Raw genomic sequence first — 17,239 nt, 5'->3', positions numbered from 1 at the left:
ACAGAATTTACATACCACCCTACATTGATTGTGGTTCCTTCTCCCTTCCTGGAATCCTGAGAGTAACATACCTCTAAGCAAAGGGAAGATGAACCCTAACAGATTGTAAATATCTTTGATTGTATTATCTTGAAAGTCTTAATGCTTCTGTGGATCCCCTAAACAAATGTTGTAAGCTTGTGTCATGATGTCATGCTTCCCATTCAGCCTATGTGATCAAGGGTACATAACCAGCCTCTGAGATGTATTGGACACACGATTTGGGTCTGCAAATGCCCCGTGTCAGCTATATGCGGTCAACATATTTAATAAATCTCCTCCTTTAATAAAACCCTTCAAAAGTCATCTGGCCTTGGTGTCTCTACGTAAACCCGCAGAAGTGAGGTATGGTACTTTACAACAGCTTCAGTTTCTTTATCTATGAATTAAACAAAGAAAGATTTCTTTTACTCATCTACTAACCAGGAAGGGTCTGAATACACTGCCTCTGGGCAGGGTCTCCAGGTTTTCTGGTCTCCAACCCTTGCCTCCTCCTGGGTGTATTGCTTTCTGTTCGTGCTACCTTGCCTCCCTGTGAATGTCCTAAGGATCTAAGGTCTACCTTCTGAGTCTTTAGATCCAATTTCTTGGTTCCAGAACAACAATGCTGCCCTCAAAAGGCCCCCTTTTCAGGCTGTGCAGCCTTTACTAATCCACCCAATTGACTCCCTCCCATAGACCAATCTAGCTGAAACTGACCCTCTGCCAAGGCAGGATGTAGTGCTGAGCACAAGACCTACTGGAAGGTCTGGGCACTCAGCACAAGGGTACTGACACCTCTGTGCCCAGGCATGAGACCCTGGATGATGTGTGTTGGTCAAATAAGTTTGTAAATATGATATATATGTTTGCTCGCTTATAGTTTGCATTGTGTGTTGGGGGTGGGCAAGCAGGATCCTTGTAGCCTGGGGCTTGGTTTTAGGACTAAGCCTTTCCCACCCTTTTTAATGTGGGGTGGACTTTGTATCAGAGACTTCCCTATTTTGTATATTGGATTAAAGGTTTTAATTTCTGCACTATAAAGTGGGGCAGACCAGGAGCTTGCTCTCTCGGTTCCTGAGATTAGCATTAGAGCAGAGAACAGGTTGGAGAGCAGAGTAAGGCCACGTGGAGGAGGCCAGGAGAGGCAGCCAAGATGGCAGAGTGCTGAAAGAGAAGCCAGTTAGTGCAGAGTTTGTATAGAGAGAAGGCGACGGGGAACAAAGGAGAATGAGGCTCGTGAGCTGGAAACCTTTGATTCTAGGAAACTCGGATAAGTCAGTAGCTTTGTGAGCGCTGAATGAGTGGGTTTTGGAGCCCAGTGTGTGTTTTTAGTTGCCCGCCGGGGGCAAGCTAGGATTAAAGTTAATGGCCCCCCAGTTCGTGGCTCTGTTGTTTCATTACCTTCTGTCCGAATCTAATGCGAACCTGCATGGGCCAGGCTGCTGTGATGGAGGCTGTGGATACTGGCTTTACGATGTGGTTAGAGGCAGCTCCAACAGTCTGAGGCAGCAAACTGCTTTTGGGGACACTTGCACTTGCAAAATGAAGGCCGTGACACTTGAAGAGGTATTGGGAGAACAGACTGCAATCTCTTATATCAAGGGCCTAGTCCATAGACAATTGAACACATACTGGCTGAGCAGAGGCAGGGATGGAGACTTATCAGACCTGCTCCCTGTTCTGGAGGAGCTCAGCCATATGCAGGAGGACAGGTAAACCCGCAGCTCTCAGGTAGGGACAGTCCAGGCTGGAGCAGCAAGAGCAGGAATAAAGCTCCTGAGTTTGGGGAGCTGTGAAAGCTGTGAGCTGAATGATAAATCATGAGGCAGGAATAGTTAGGAGGGTTTCAGGTTCCTGTACCAGAGTTCAACAGAGAAGCAGAACCACAAGTGATACAGGCACACAGACACCTATACATTGAGATACAAATTTAATTCGTTCTGTAACCCAGCTTGTAAGTCAGTCAACTCGTATATCAAACTGCCGATACTGGACCCATGCGCCAACGCGCCAGCTAGCGTCAGCTTCCCGAATGACAACTCGTATCTCGGAATTTCACTCAGATCTCAAACAAAAATACAGATCAAGTCGCAGCTCGTATCTTAAAAAAAAAAGTATGTTGGTCTGTTCGTATCTCAAGGTACCACTGTATAGTATTTGATTTGCTACAGGGAACTAGCCTGCAAATTTGTTGGACTGATCAAGCGATTTCTGTAAGTCTGAATCTCTGTGACTGATGCTGGAATTTGAGGTGCCCGGTCAGAAGGTAAAGCTAATGAGCAGGATGAAACCCACTAGCATGATGTTTGGGTTCAGAGTGGTTTTTAAAACCTGAGATTCCTTTAAAACTACAATTCCCCTCACTCAATTTCTTACCCAGGCTCAAAGCAGCACATTTTCCTCCCTCACTATGAGGATATAGTTAATGGGCTTGCTCTTCTCTCACTGAATGACTCCTGGCCTCCACTTTGAAATGTAGAAATGTCAGGGAAAGCTTACATTGGGAAGACCTGACATTTATAGGAGTTTTAAATCACAATAAGTGTTTGTAAAAGCCTAGTTACAGGCCCAGTGGCCCTGTCTTCTGAGAGAAGTCTTCTAAGAGACACCCCTCCCCCCCATTCCAAGGGCAGTATAAACCAGTGGGAGGAGGAGGGACTGGCTTGCTTGAAGCCTCTGCCTGCCTGGACAGCCCAGGACCTTTTGAACTAGCACAGGCCTCCTTTAGACAGTTGAGCCAGGAGATAAGCAATTTGGAGAAACTGTGGCGCCACTCCAATCCACATATGAAAAAAATATACTGTGTACCTATAGAGGCAGGGACGTCAGCTGCTTTTTCCAAGACCCCTGACTAAACTATAAATACCCCACTCCAACCCTCCCTGGGGCCAACATGGCATTTGGGTCCCTCTCAGCACATTTGCACCCAAGCGTTTTAAATAAACACTCCTTTTAAAATACACCAGCCTTGTGTTTTCAGTTTGGCTCTCCCTAGTGCCCACCCCTTAGACCTAGGAAGGGGTTTAGCCTGTCTGCTATCTCACAGGGCATAGGCAGTCCGCTGGGTTCACTCCAGGTCAGACCTCGTCGGGGGGGGTTTATACCGACCTGCCAGTTGCCAAGAGAAGCTGAATGGAGGCTTTCCCCTTCCCCCAGTGCACTGGCCACTCACAGCTTGAACCTAACAACTGGTACAAGCTGGAACCCTAGGAGCCCTGTGTTCAGTATTGTTGCCTCTGACCTTGGTGATGAGGGTATCCTGCAGAAGCTGAGGCCCTTCGTCACAAAGCTAACCATGTACATACCCGATTGAGGAGTAGAAAACAAAAATAAAAAACCCTGAAAGAGAATCCAGGGAAAATAGAGTAATTGCAGGCCACGGTGCTGCCTCAAACCAAAAAGGTATTATCAGCAGATCAGCAACCAAAATGGTTGCTTTCTTCCATATCTGGCAAGTATCTGCCTCTTGGCCCACCCTAACAAGAACCATAATGTAAGGGAGTTCTGGGAAATGTAGTTCAGCCTAGATGAGTGGACAAAGCCATTACAGTTTCCCATTATAAAATAGATCTGTGTGTGATCAGCTTAAGAAGAGACTAGACCAGGGTCTCAAACACGGAGGTACAAAGGTACCAGACCAGATGGCATTCTGGCCATCTGGAGGACACAGACCCCACCCGAATTAGGGCAATAACTATCTAGTTCTGATGATTATTGCCAAGTAGCATGTGGCTTAGTATGGCAAGAGCTTCCCATTTGTTCAGACTGTCAACAGCACCTCAATCAATATTTCAAAGAACCCCTTTCAGAGGCAAAGGGAGTGGCCTGGGCCACTCAGGGAGGCATGGATAGACTGCCTTAGCATGGCAGTGGTCCGACATGAGGCCCAGTCATCTAAGGAACCTCTCAAGAATTTTTTATGTTGAAACTAAACAATTGGTGTGTGAAACCTTCTGCTTTTAAGATGTGGACTTAGCCCAGGGGCCGGGAACCTATGGCTTGCGAGCCAGATGTGGCTTTTCGATGGCTGCATCTGGCTTGCAGACAAATCTTTAATAAAAAAAAATAATGTTAAAAATATAAAACAGCCCTGGCCGGTTGGCTCAGTGGTAGAGCGTTGGCCTGGCGTGCGGGGAACCCGGGTTCGATTCCCGGCCAGGGCACATAGGAGAAGTGCCCATCTGCTTCTCCACCCCTCCCCCTCTCCTTCCTCTCTGTCTCTCTCTTCCCCTCCCGCAGCCAAGGCTCCATTGGAGCAAAGTTGGCCAGGGCGCTCAGGATGGCTCTGTGGCCTCTGCCTCAGGCGCTAGAATGGCTCTGGTTGCAACAGAGCGACGCCCCAGATGGGCAGAGTATCGCCCCCTGATGGGCATGCCGGGTGGATCCCGGTCGGGCACATGTGGGAGTCTGACTGCCTCCTCGTTTCCAACTTCAGAAAAATACCAAAAAAAAAATAAATAAATAAAACAAAACATTCTCATGTATTACTATCCATTCATTTCCTACCACTCTTGTTCATGGTTACGGGTGGCTGGAGCCAATCACAGCTGTCCTCCGGGAAAACACCAAATTTTTATTGGATAATGCGTAAAGTGCACGGGTCGTAGTATGGCTCTCTCTCACTGAATTACATTTTAAAATACGTGGCGTTCATGGCTCTCTCAGCCAAAAATGTTCCCAACTCCTGGCTTAGCCTGACCAGGCAGTGGTGCAGTGGATAGAGCATCGAACTGGGATACAGAGGACCCAGGTTCAAAACCCCAAGGTCACTTGCTTGAGTGCTGGCTCCAGAGTTGGCTCATCTGGCTTGAGCACGGGCTGACCAGCTTGAGCACAGGGATGCTGGCTTGAGCATGGGATCATAGACATAACCCCACGGTCACTGGCTTGAAGACCAAGGTTACTCACTGGCTTGAGCCCAAGGTTGCTGGCTTGAGCAAGGGGTCACTCACTCTGCTAGAGCCCCCCCCCCAAGTCAAGGCAAATATGAGAAAGCAATCTATGAACTAAGGAGCTGCAATGAAGAATTGATGCTTCTCGTCTCTCTCCCTTCCTGTCTGTCTGTCCCTAACTGTCCCTCTCTCTGTCTCTCACACACACAAAAAAAGATGTGGGCTTAAAAAAGAAACATTCTAGTTCACACCCATTATGATGGCTACTATAAAAAAAAGTGTTGATGAGGAGGTAGAGAAATTGGAACCCTTGTCCACTGTTGGTGGGAATGTAAGATGGTTCTGCTGCTGTGGGAAACAGTATGGTGGTTTCTCAAAAAATTAAACATAAAATTACCAGCCTGAAAAAAAAAATTACTAGCCTGACCTGGCGGTGGTGCAGTGGATAAAGCATCAGACTGGGATGCGGAGGACCCAGGTTTGAGACTTCGAGGTCGCCAGCTTAAGTGCGAGCTCATCTGGTTTGAGCAAAGCTCATCAGCTTGGACCCAAGGTCGCTGGCTCGAGCAAGGGGTTACTCACTCGGTCTGCTGAAGGCCTGCGGTGAAGGCACATATGAGAAAGCAATCAATGAACAACTAAGGTGTCGCAACGAAAAACTAATGATTGATGCCTCTCATCTCTTTCCGTTCCTGTCTGTCTGTCCCTATCTATCCCTCTCTCTGACTCTGTCTCTGAAAAAAAAAAAAAAACACAACAAAAACATAAAATTACCATATGACCCAGGAATTCTTTTGGGTGTATACACTTCAAGGTATACACCCAAAAGAATTAAAAGAGGTTGCCGGTTCGATGTTCGGGCAGGGCACATATAGGAAGAGATCTGTGTTCCTGTCTCTCTCTTCTCTCTCCCCTCCCTCCCTTCATCTCTCACTAAAATCAATAAAAATCAAAAAAGAAAGAAAGTAGGGTCTCACAGAGTTATCTGTACACTCATGTTCATAGCAGCTTTATTTAAAATAGGCAAAAGGGGAGAGCAGCCCAAGTGTCCATCAATGGATGAATGGATAAAAGAAATGTAGTCTATCCATACAATGGAATATTATTTAGCTGTAAAAAGGAAGGAAATTCTGCCCTGGCCGGGTTGCTCAGTTAGTTAGAATGTCATCCCAATACACCAAAGTTGTGGTTTTGATCCCTGGTCAAGGCACATACAAGAATCTACCAATTAATGCATAAATAAATGGAAAAACAAATCAGTGTTTCTCTTTCTTTCTAAAATCAATAAAAAAAAAAAAAAGGAAATTCTGATATACGCTACAAATGGATAAATCTTGAGGACAATATGCTAAGGGGAAGAAGCCAGACACAAAAAGACAAATACTCTATGATTCCACCTATATGAAATATCTAGTAAGATTCATAGAGATATCAAGTCAAATGGTGGTTGCCAGGGCTGGCGAGGAATAGGGAGCTGGTGCTTAATGGGTCACGTTTCAGTTTTGCAGGATGAATAAGTTCTAGAGACTGCTTGCACAATGATATGAATTACTTAACACTTTTGAACTGTACACTTAAAAATGGTTAAGATGGTCAAATTTATGTTACTCTATGGGCCAAACAAAATCATGTGTGAGCTCAGTGTCGCCTGCAGTCTTCCATTTGACATCACTCAACTTGATCTATGAGAGCCCTGGCCGCTTCACCAGACAAGAGCCCTGGATGGTGGCGCTGTGAAGGAGACTGAGACCAAGACAGCCATAGAGTGAAAGCGGAGATCCAGCGTTCGGGTTCTGAGGTTCTGCACCAAAGACAATCTCTTCATACAGGGTTGTCATTAGGCTTTCAGAGCCTTGCACAATGCACCCTGTACGTATGGGCTTCCAAGGCTCCTTTTCTCACTCACCTTCTCTTGCTTCTCTCCCAGCTCCTGTCTCTCTTGTGGCTGCCTGTTAGGTCTAGGAATATGGCCTTGGGGCCCTGCCTCAGCCTGGCAACCCTTTATTCAGTTCAACCGTCTAGCCCCTTTCACTGATGCCCCAGCTTCTCCAAACAGGCCTCTAGCTTCTGCCTCCGACTAGGAGCTTTGCCAGCAGAGTTGGCAGCATGTCCCCCTCTCCTGGGACATAGGGGGTGGCGGTTCCTCCATCCATCTCCATATGAAGGACACCAGCCCAAAGGCAGATTTTGGGTCTCCAACAACCAGCAGTTCTTCCTCTGGGTTGGGGAGTTCAATTGTGAGCACCCACTCTCCTCATTCAGAGATCGGGAGACCAAGTCTCAGAACAAAGGACTTGGTCAGTTTTGCTTGTACTGAGAACCCCTCCCATACAGCCTGAGCCAAAGCTCTTTTCCCTAAGGAATGAAGTTCCACCTTTCCTATCACTTGCTCCCTGCTCTGGTTGAGGGGAGGGAGGGTGTAAAAGCTCAGGTGGGTAGGAGTCTGAGGCCACCCATTGCTCTGGTACCCATTCCAAAACTGCCCACTGGGCTTTCCCAGCAGCAAACAGGACCTTGGCTGATCTCTCCAAGCTTAAACACCCCTCCCCAACCAGCAATCCCTTGAATTTGTCCTCAATTTACTTATGCCAACTGTGTGCCCTTGGCTAAACCCTTCCCTTGCCTGGGTGTGTTCTGCCTCTGTACAAAGCAGGGGTGGGTTTTAGGCACACGTGGTTTGTACCAGGACATGGATCCAGATGTACTGCAGACCGAACTGGAGGATGGACACCCTGCCTATTAAGACCTAAAGAGTTGGGGAGCTTCTGTAACTTCTGAGGCTACAGAGCAGGAAAATATCCCCTAAATAATAGCCTGGAATCGTCCCCATAGAGTGGGGGGTGAAGAGGGGTTGCCTGCAGGAGCACAGCCCAGGGGCAACACAGCCATATCCTAGGGTTGTCCTAATCACCCCAGCCTTACTGGGCCACACACAGACAGGCAGGTAAAGGCTGACTTGTCTGTCCCTGAGATTAATTATTTAAAAACAAAGGACAGGCCCTGGCCGGTTGGCTCAGTGGTGGAGTGTTGACCCGGTGTGTGGAAGGCACAGGTTCGATTTCCGGTCAGGGCACCCAGAAGCAGTGACCATCTGCTTCACCTCCCTTCTCCCCACCCACACCCTTTCCCCTCCCACAGCCATGGCACCACTGATTTAAGTACATTCACCCCCAGGCACTGAAGATGGCTTCTTGGAGCCTCCGCCTCAGGAGCTAAAAATAGCTTGGTTGCGAGCATCAGCCCCAGACAGGGATAGTTGGGTGGATCCTGGTAGCAGCTCATGTGGGAGTCTATCTTCCCTTCTCTCACTTAAATTAAAAAATAACAATAAAAAATAAGCCTGACCAGGTGGTGACGCAGTAGATAGAGTGTTGGACTGGGACACAGAGAACCCAGGTTCAAAACCTCGAGGTCACCGACTTGAGCGCGGGCTCATCTGGTTTGAGTACAGCTCACTAGCTTGAAGCCCAAGGTCGCTGGCTTGAGAAAGGGGTCACTTGGTCTGCTCTAGCCCCCACCTCCACCCCAAAACCCTGGTCAAGGCACATATGAGAAAGCAATAAATGAGAAACTAAAGTGCTGCAACAAAGAATTGATGCTTTTCATCTCTCTCCCTTCCTATCTGTCTGTGTCACACACACACACACACACACACAAATATTTTATTTACCTTTTCAGAGAGAGAGGAGAGAGAAAATGGAGAGAGGAAAATGGGGAGGAGCAGGAAGCATTAACTCATAGCTGCATCTAGTATGTGCTTTGACCGAGCAAGCCTGGGGTTTTTTTTTTTTTTTAATTTTTTTATTTATTTATTCATTTTAGAGAGGAGAGGGAGAGATAGAGAGATAGAGAGAGAGAGAGAAGGGGGAGGAGCAGGAAGCATCAACTCCCATATGTGCCTTGACCAAGCAAGCCAGGATTTTGAACCGGCAACCTCAGTGTTTCCAGGTTGACGCTTTATCCACTGCGCCACCACAGGTCAGGCAAGCCTGGGGTTTTGAACTGGCAACCTCAGCATTCAAGGTCAAGGCTCTATCCACTGTGCCACCACAGGTCAGGCAACAATGTGCTTTTAACATTACATTTATGTGAAAGTATGAAAACCTAAATGAAAAGAGCATGTTCCTGAGGACATCCTATTCTTTTTATTTTTTTAGAGAAAGAGAGAGATAGAGGTACAGACAGGGACAGACAGACAGGAAGGGAGAGATAAACAGCATTAACTCATAGCTGTGGCACCTTAGTTGTTCATTGATTGCTTTCTCATATGTGCCTTGGACAAGGGGCTCCAGCTGAGCCAGTGACCCCTTGCTCAAGCCAGCGACCTTGGGGTTCTATCCAGTGACCTTTGGGCTCAAGCCATCGACCATGAGGTCATGTCTAGGATCCCATACTTAAGCCAGTGACCCTGTGTTCAAGCTGATGAGCCAGTGCTCAAGCCAGATGAGCTCATACTCAAGCTAGATGAGTTCGTGCTCAAGCCAGTGACCTCGGGTTTTTGAACCTGGGTCCTCAGCATCCCAGGCCTACGCTTTATCCACTGTGCCACCACCTGGTTATGATCTATTCATTCATATTAAAATGAAAGACCCTACCAAACTGATCTACAACCCTGACAATGGAAAGACAATAATAAAAAATAAAACGAATTTTGTTTTTGTCACTAAACCTGAAGCAAATATGGCAAAATAATCACAACAGTCAAACTTCTGGTAAGTTATATGTATTATTAAAGTTTCTCAGTATAACCACCAAAACTCCATTCAAATCAACACAAACAAAACTGGAAGTCAGTGAAAGCACCCCTGGCCTTCAGTGAAGGAATCCTGAGTACTAACTCACTGGTCACTCTTACCTCCATTGGACTAGTGACTGAAGATAATTTTAGAGACAAGGCAGGGTGGGTGGAGGTTGTAGCAAGAGTCCAGGTCACAGCCCGCTCTACCCTCACCCTTGCCAAGAGGTGCCAGAGCTGCCCTGATTGGCAAAAACCTTGATTCTTGAGTTGCATAGGGCTTAGGCCAGCACCCCACCAGAGGTTCTGTGGCGGTGGTGGTGGTGCAGCAGTTCACCCTCCAGTCAGTCTGGGGCCTGCTTCCATACAGCTGACTGGGACAGCACTTTGTCGGCCTTGTCTCCCCGATGGCCAGAATTAAAAGTGTACCAGCCCTGGAGCTTCTGGAGATTCATTGGTTCCTTCCCCAGGATCCCTGGGAAGACCTTCTCCTGGCATCTAGTTAATGCCTGTGGGTCCTTGTAGTAAAGGCTCACATTTATCTAAGAAATATGATATTTGTATACCTACCATTAACACTGGGAGAACAGAATGGTGAAAAAACAAGTCCCTACTTTCATGGAACTACTGATCTGGGCGGGTAAAGGGACAATAGGTAACTACACCAAATAAGGTATCTACTAAAAGCGATTCAGTGCCAAGGAGGAGCCTGTAGAGCAAATCATAGGGGCTCTGACCAGCCTGGACCCCAGGCGCCCAAATCATCCTGTGTCCTGCTCTGCCCAGAGGCAGGTGTGGAGAAACAGTATGTAAAAATATATATGAACTCAAATGAACATGAACAATAAGGGTCACCCCCCAAAAAAATGGTTACAGGAATGACTTTCATTTACTCAGTGTGGGATAAAACATCCTACTGTAATTTCCCCAGCAACCAGGAAGAATATTATTTTTATTTTTTTATTTTTCAGTGAGAGGATGGGAGGCAGAGACAAACTCCCACATGTGCCCTGACCAGGATCCACCTGGCAAGCCCACTAGGGGGTGATGCTCTGCCCATCTGGGGCCAGTGCTCTGTTGCTCAGTGACTGAGCCATGTTTTTAGTCCCTGGGGCAGAGGCTATGAAACCAACCTCAATGCTGAGACAACTTGCTGGAACCAATTGAACCATGACTGAGGGAGGGGAAGAGTGAGAGTGAGAGAAAGGGAGGGGGAGGGGTGAAGCAGATGGGCGCTTCCCCTGTGTGCCCTGAGACTCAACAAATCTGGGTCATCCACATACTGGGCTAACACTCTACCACTAAGCCAACTGGCCAGGGCCAAGGAAGGATGTTCTTAATTTTTTTTTTTGGTGGCAGAGACAGAGAGAGAGGTACAGACAGACAGGGAGAGAGACAAGAAACATCAATTCTTCGTTGCGGCTCCTTAACTGTTCATTGATCGATTTCTCATATATATGTGCCTTGATGGGGGGGGGGGGGTACAGCAGACCGACTGACCTCTTGCTCGAACCAGCGACCTTGGGTCCAAGCTGGTGAGCCTTGCTCAAACCAGATGAGTCCACGCTTAAGCTGGCGACCTCGGGGTCTCAAACCTGGGTCCTCTGCATCCCAGTCTGACGCTTTATCCACTGTGCAACCGCCTGGTCAAGCTGTTCTTAATCTCTTGATTGCAGGTCTAGTTATTTCAGAATGTGGTGACCTTTCTTTATTCCCAGAGGCTATGCACAAGGGCCCTGTGTGCCCTGGCCGGGAATCGAACCCGGGACTTCCACGCGCCAGGCCGACGCTCTACCACTGAGCCAACCGGCCAGGGCCTTCATTTCTTTATTCTACTTTAGAGTACATAACTTCAAAACCCTTTTTATTTTGCCTTGATTTTTTATTGTTATTAACCATAATAAATTTCCCCCTAAAATCCATCAGTGAGTTAATTCCATCTCTGTATTGTGCCTCCTACACAGCACAGCACAGCACAGCTGGGGATGTGCGAGGGCTTGGAGGGCTATGGCTGGGCCTTCTCCTCACCCAGACTCTATGTTGTCTGTGAGGACAGGGTCTTGGCCTCTGTACGCTGTTCCTCCCCCAGTCCCTTGTGTTTGGCAGGTATTCAGTCAGGTTGGTTGTAAGCTGAAGGACTGAGGCTTCCAAGATATTGATAGAAAGGAGATTCAACAAAAGAACCGTCCACCAAGGCTTTTTATTGTTTCCAAAATAGCAATTTTGTCTATACAGAAAGCCCCAAATAGTAAGATCCAGACTCCCCCCACCAGTACTAGCATTTTCTGAAATATAGACAGTTTATCAAATATAATTTATTCAGAAAAAATGTGTTAAGAACTTAATTCCAGGCTTAGGTGCAGGGGACACCAGTGCTGACCAACTTCATCTACTAGACCGGTACTGATGAGCTGGGGCGGCGTCCTGTAATTGCCAGCTGCTCATTTCGTACGAACCCTGGAGACTAAGCTTTCGGGTTTTCCCTGCGTGCTGCGGCACAGTCGTGTCTGTGACGCCAGCCCACCAACGGATGGCGGCGGGTCCAGTCTGGGACTCGGTACCTGCACTACACTGGACGTGGGCTCGGCTCCAGCACTTATCCCAGCCAGGCAGTCGGTACCACGTCTTCCACACCTTCCACGGTCGTGGAACCCGGAGAGTCTGGGTGTGAGGAAGGGACCGTGGCCAGCTTGTAGCCAGAAGCGTGGGAGGCAAAGCCTGCATCGGCTCTTCCTGCATTTGCCTCCTTGAAGTCCCTGCTGGAAGCTCATTGCTTGTGACCGTGACCGTGACCCCAGGGCGCTGTCTTCCCAGGTGTTCTTTGCGTATAGGAAAACTAGCAGCTGCCCAAGGAGGACCCCCAACGACCTGGAGATGTTTACTGAAGGAGCTGTGTTAAGTTTTCATAACATCTGCTATCGTGTGAAAATGAAGAGTGGCTTTCTACTTTGTCAAAAAACAGTTGAGAAAGAAATACTAATGAATGTCAATGGGATCATGAGACCTGGCCTCAACGCCATTCTGGGACCCACAGGTGGAGGCAAATCTTCGCTGTTAGATATCTTAGCTGCAAGGAAAGATCCTCAGGGATTATCTGGAGATGTTTTGATAAACGGAGCACCTCGACCTGCCAATTTCAAATGTAACTCAGGTTACGTGGTACAAGATGATGTTGTGATGGGAACTCTAGACAGTGAGAGAAAATTTACAGTTCTCAGCAGCAGTTCAGCTTCCAACCACTATGACGAATCATGAAAAAAATGAACGGATAAACATGGTCATTCAAGAGTTAGGTCTGACGGAAGTGGCAGATTCCAAGGTTGGAACTCAATTCACCCGTGGAGTGTCTGGAGGAGAAAGGAAAAGGACGAGTATTGGAATGGAGCTCATCATCAACCCGTCCATCTTGTTCCTGGATGAGCCCACAACTGGCTTAGACTCAAGCACAGCAAATGCTGTCCTTTTGCTCCTGAAGAGGATGTCTCAACAGGGACGAACCCTCATCTTCTCCATTCATCAGCCTCGTTATTCCATCTTCAAGTTGTTTGATAGCCTCACCTTACTGGCCTCAGGAAGACTGGTGTTGCATGGGCCTGCTCATGAGGCCTTGGGATACTTTGCATCAGCTGGTTACCACCGTGAGCCCTATAATAACCCTGCAGACTTCCTCTTGGATATCATTAATGGAGAATTCTCTGCTGTGGTATTAACCAGAGAGGACAAGGATGGAGAAGCAAACGATATTGAAGAGCCTTCCAAGAGAGATAAGCCACTCGTGGAAAAATTAGCTGAGCTCTAATGTCAACTCTACTTTCTTCATTGAAGTGAAAGTTGAGTTAGATCAACTCTCAGGGGTTCAGAAGAAGAGCGAGGGCTTCAAGGAGATCACCTATGCCACCTCCTTCTGTCATCAAGTCAGATGGATTTCCAGGCGTTCCTTCAAGAACTTGCTGGGTAATCCCCAGGCCTCTATAGCTGAGATAATCGTAACAATTTTCCTAGCACTGGCTCTTGGTGTCATTTCCTATGATCTAAAAAATGACCCTACAGGAATCCAGAATAGAGCTGGAGTGCTCTTCTTCCTGACTGACAAACAGTGTTTCACTAGTATGGCCTTCCTGGAACTCTTTGTGGCAAAGAAGCTCTTTATACATGAACATATCAGTGGATACTACAGAGTGTCATCTTATTTCTTTGGGAAACTGTTAGCTGATGTACTACCCATAAGGACGATAGAAAGTATTATATTTACTTGTATAACATACTTCTTGTTAGACTTTTGCAGGGCTGTTGGTCAATCTCAGAACAATTGGGCCTTGGATCTCGTGGCTTGAGTACTTCAGCATTGCTCTATATGGCAATGTGGCTTTGGAGCATAATGAATTTTTGGGACAAAACTTCTGCCCGGGACTCAATGTAACAGCAAACAATACCTGTAGCTTTGCAATATGTACTGGAGAAGAATTCTTGATAAGCCAGGGTGTCGACCTCTCATCTTGGGGCCTGTGGAAGAATCATGTAGCCCTGGCTTGTATAACTGTTATCTTCCTTACAATTGCCTACCTAAAATTTTTTTTTCTTAAAAAATTTTCTTAGCCTGACCTGTGGTGGCCCAGTGGATAAGGCATTGGCCTAGAATGCTGAGGTCACTGGTTCGAGCCTCTGGGCTTGCCTGGTCAAGGCACAGATGAGAAGCAACTATGAGTTGATGCTTCCTACTCTTCCTCACCCCACATTTCTCTCTCCTTTCTTTAAAAATAAATAAATGAAATCTCAAAAAAAAAAAAAAAAAAGAACTTAATTCCAAATGACTGAAAAGAGCCCAAAGCTGATCAGAAAATGCCTTTTGCTAGCAGCACCAGGTCTGGTTGGTGCTGAGAATTGCCAACAGGTTCAGGCTTTGAGGGAAGGCTCTACTAGTCCTACACCAAGAGAGGGCTGCAGGCATAATGAATCCCTTCAAATTCAGGGAGGTGAACTCTCTCCTTTCCTGGCTGCCCACTGTGGGTTCTGGTCATACCCAGGAAAGTCACTCCCCCATGAGCCCCTGGCCACAACTGTTAACTAGCACTGTGCTACCTCCTCCCAAAGCAAATCCACAGACACAGAATGCAAGAATCTGTTATCAGCAAGAGTGTTTAGTGTAGCAAACCATGACCTTGGTCTGTCAAAGTCCTGTATTACTGGCTGTGAGGCCGCTTGGCCACTGGCTCCTCCTCCTCCTCCTGCTTCAGCCATCTTTCCAGGAGTCTAGCACCACCTCTCTTGGTGGGGAATGGGCTCTTCTGTAGAAACTGGCTGGACCAGTGGGGCACATCTAACTCTGTTTTTTGGGATGCTTGGGGCTCTTCCTTTTTGGGTGACTTTGTGGCCAGCCACTGTAACATCATCTGGCTGCTGCCACTTGCCTTGGGCTCCTAGAAAAAAAGACAAAAAAAGCTCAAACCGGTCAGCTCAAGCTTTTGGGAAAAGGACAACTCCAAGGAAAAACGAAGGAGGAGAAACATAAGGTACTGACCCAGATTTAGAAAATGTTACTAAGGGTCAGTAGTGGGAAGAAAGAAACAACTGAGTATGCTCCAAGGGGTGAAAGGGGTAGGGAATAACTCTTAGAAAAGGCCTCACGGAGGTATGTGGGCCATTCAGAGAAGAGCACTGACAGGCATTCAAACATGCAGAGAATGCAACATTCTCAGGGAAAATAATGTAACTTGGTGGGACTAGGCAGAGAGATGGGAAATGAAGGTGGGGAGGCAGTTTCAAATAGCCTCCACAAGTAGGGATTCAGCCTCAGGCTGAACAGGTGTTTCCCTACTGGGCAGCCTCTGCACAGCCTTTCCTTGTCAGCACTGCTCTTCCCCGAACTGAAGATTCTGAATTCACATAATGCCACCTCTCCAGAAAGTGCTTTTTTTTTTTTTTTTTTTACAGAGACAGGGAGAGAGTCAGAGAGAGGATAGACAGGGACAGACAGACAGGAACAGAGAGATGAGAAGCATCAATTATTAGTTTTTCATTGCGCGTTGCAACACCTTAGTTGTTCATTGATTGCTTTCTCATATGTGCCTTGACTGTGGGCCTTCAGCAGACCCAGTAACCCCTTGCTCAAGCCAGCGACCTTGGGTCGAAGCTGGTGAGCTTTGCTCAAACCAGATGAGCCCATGCTCAAGCTGGTGACCTCAGGGTCTCGAACCTGGGTCCTCGGCATCCCAGTCTGATGCTCTATCCACTGCGCCACCGCCTGGTCAGGCCAGAAAGTGAATTCTTTTGGTGTAAAGACCATGGCAAAAATTAAGCACTGTGCCCTGACTAGGTGGTAGTGCAGCGGATAGAGCATCAGACTGGAACGTGGAGGATCCAGGTTTGAAACCCCGAGGTCGCTGGCTTAAGCGCGGGCTCATCTGGTTTGAGCAAGGCTCACCAGCTTGAGCCCAAGGTCGCTGGCTTGAGCAAGGGGTCACTCAATCTGCGGTAGCCACCCCCTCCCCCCCCATCAAGGCACATATGAGAAAGCAATCAATGAACAACTAAGGTGCCACAACAAAGAATTGGTGCCACAATGAAGAATTGATGCTTATCTCTTTCCCTTCCTGTCTGTCCCTATTTGTCCCTATCTCTGTTTCTCTGTCTCTGTCACACACAAAAAGAGCATTGTCTAGTGCAAAATCATTTTTAGAGGCATCTAATTAAAAAAGTATCAGGATTGCAGAGTTAGCAAAGAAATGAGACAAAAGAAAATAGATGAACTTGACTGTAGGTATGAAAAACTTTTAAAGATTTAAAGAAGAGGTCAGCTGTGCTTGCAATCATTGCCTTAACACATCTCAGGCATTCCAAGACATATTCTTGGAACACTCAGAGCCCTGTCCTACTTCAGAACTCGGTAGGCCACCTAAAAAACAGTTGTGACATGAAATAGAGAACAGAAAAACTATAGAAAAAATTAATAGAACAAGGAGCTGGTTCTTTGAAAAGATCAACAAAATTGACAAACCCTTGGCAAGACTTACCAAGGAAAAAAGAGAAAGAACTCATATAAACAAAATCCAAAATGAAAGAGGAGAAATCACCACGGACACTGTAGATATACAAAGAATTATTGTAGAATACTATGAAAAACTTTATGCCACTAAATTCAACAACCTAGAAGAAATGGATAAATTCCTAGAACAATACAACCTTCCTAGACTGAGTCAAGAAGAAGCAGAAAGCCTAAACAGACCTATTAGTAGAGAAGAAATAGAAAAAAACATTAAAAACCTCCCCAAAAATAAAAGTCCAGGCCCTGACGGCTATACCAGCGAATTTTATCAAACATTCAAAGAAGACTTGGTTCCTATTCTACTCAAAGTCTTCCAAAAAAATTGAAGAAGAAGCAAAAACAGTTGTGACTCCTAAACCATTACCACCAAATGTCAGTAGGGCCAGTTTTTTGCTCTGGAGCTTCTCTCCCGACTGCAGGCCATTTGCTTGTTCAACTTCTTTCAAAATACATCTTCAGGATCCTTACCAATTCTAAAATGTTAAAGTTTATGGCAGGAATTTTATCAAGTCATCATGAAGGAGAACAAGGATTAGAACTTCTCCAATT

At 46.7% G+C, this 17,239-nt stretch overlaps 1 protein-coding gene and 1 pseudogene across 3 annotated transcripts in view; one reads left to right on the top strand and one right to left on the bottom strand.

Annotated features, from left to right (window-relative positions):
- Positions 1–11,812: 11,812 nt before the first annotated feature.
- On the top strand, positions 11,813–14,444 carry LOC136383026 (broad substrate specificity ATP-binding cassette transporter ABCG2 pseudogene; annotated as a pseudogene).
- HMCES (5-hydroxymethylcytosine binding, ES cell specific) overlaps positions 14,265–17,239 on the bottom strand; it is a 27,226-nt gene continuing 24,251 nt past the window's right edge. For 2 of the 3 annotated variants that reach the window (XM_066352506.1, XM_066352505.1), the window contains exon 7: positions 14,265–15,065. In XM_066352506.1, coding sequence (XP_066208603.1) covers positions 14,829–15,065 — 237 coding nt within the window. In that variant the 3' untranslated portion in view covers positions 14,265–14,828. The remainder of the gene's footprint in view (positions 15,066–17,239) is intronic. The other variant, XM_066352504.1, reaches the window with a different exon arrangement.

This window comes from Saccopteryx leptura, chromosome 11 (assembly GCF_036850995.1).
Source record: "Saccopteryx leptura isolate mSacLep1 chromosome 11, mSacLep1_pri_phased_curated, whole genome shotgun sequence".
NCBI classification, from domain to species: Eukaryota; Metazoa; Chordata; class Mammalia; order Chiroptera; family Emballonuridae; genus Saccopteryx; species Saccopteryx leptura.
Note: the sequence above shows the minus strand (reverse complement) of the source record. Positions and strands in the feature narration are given on the sequence as shown.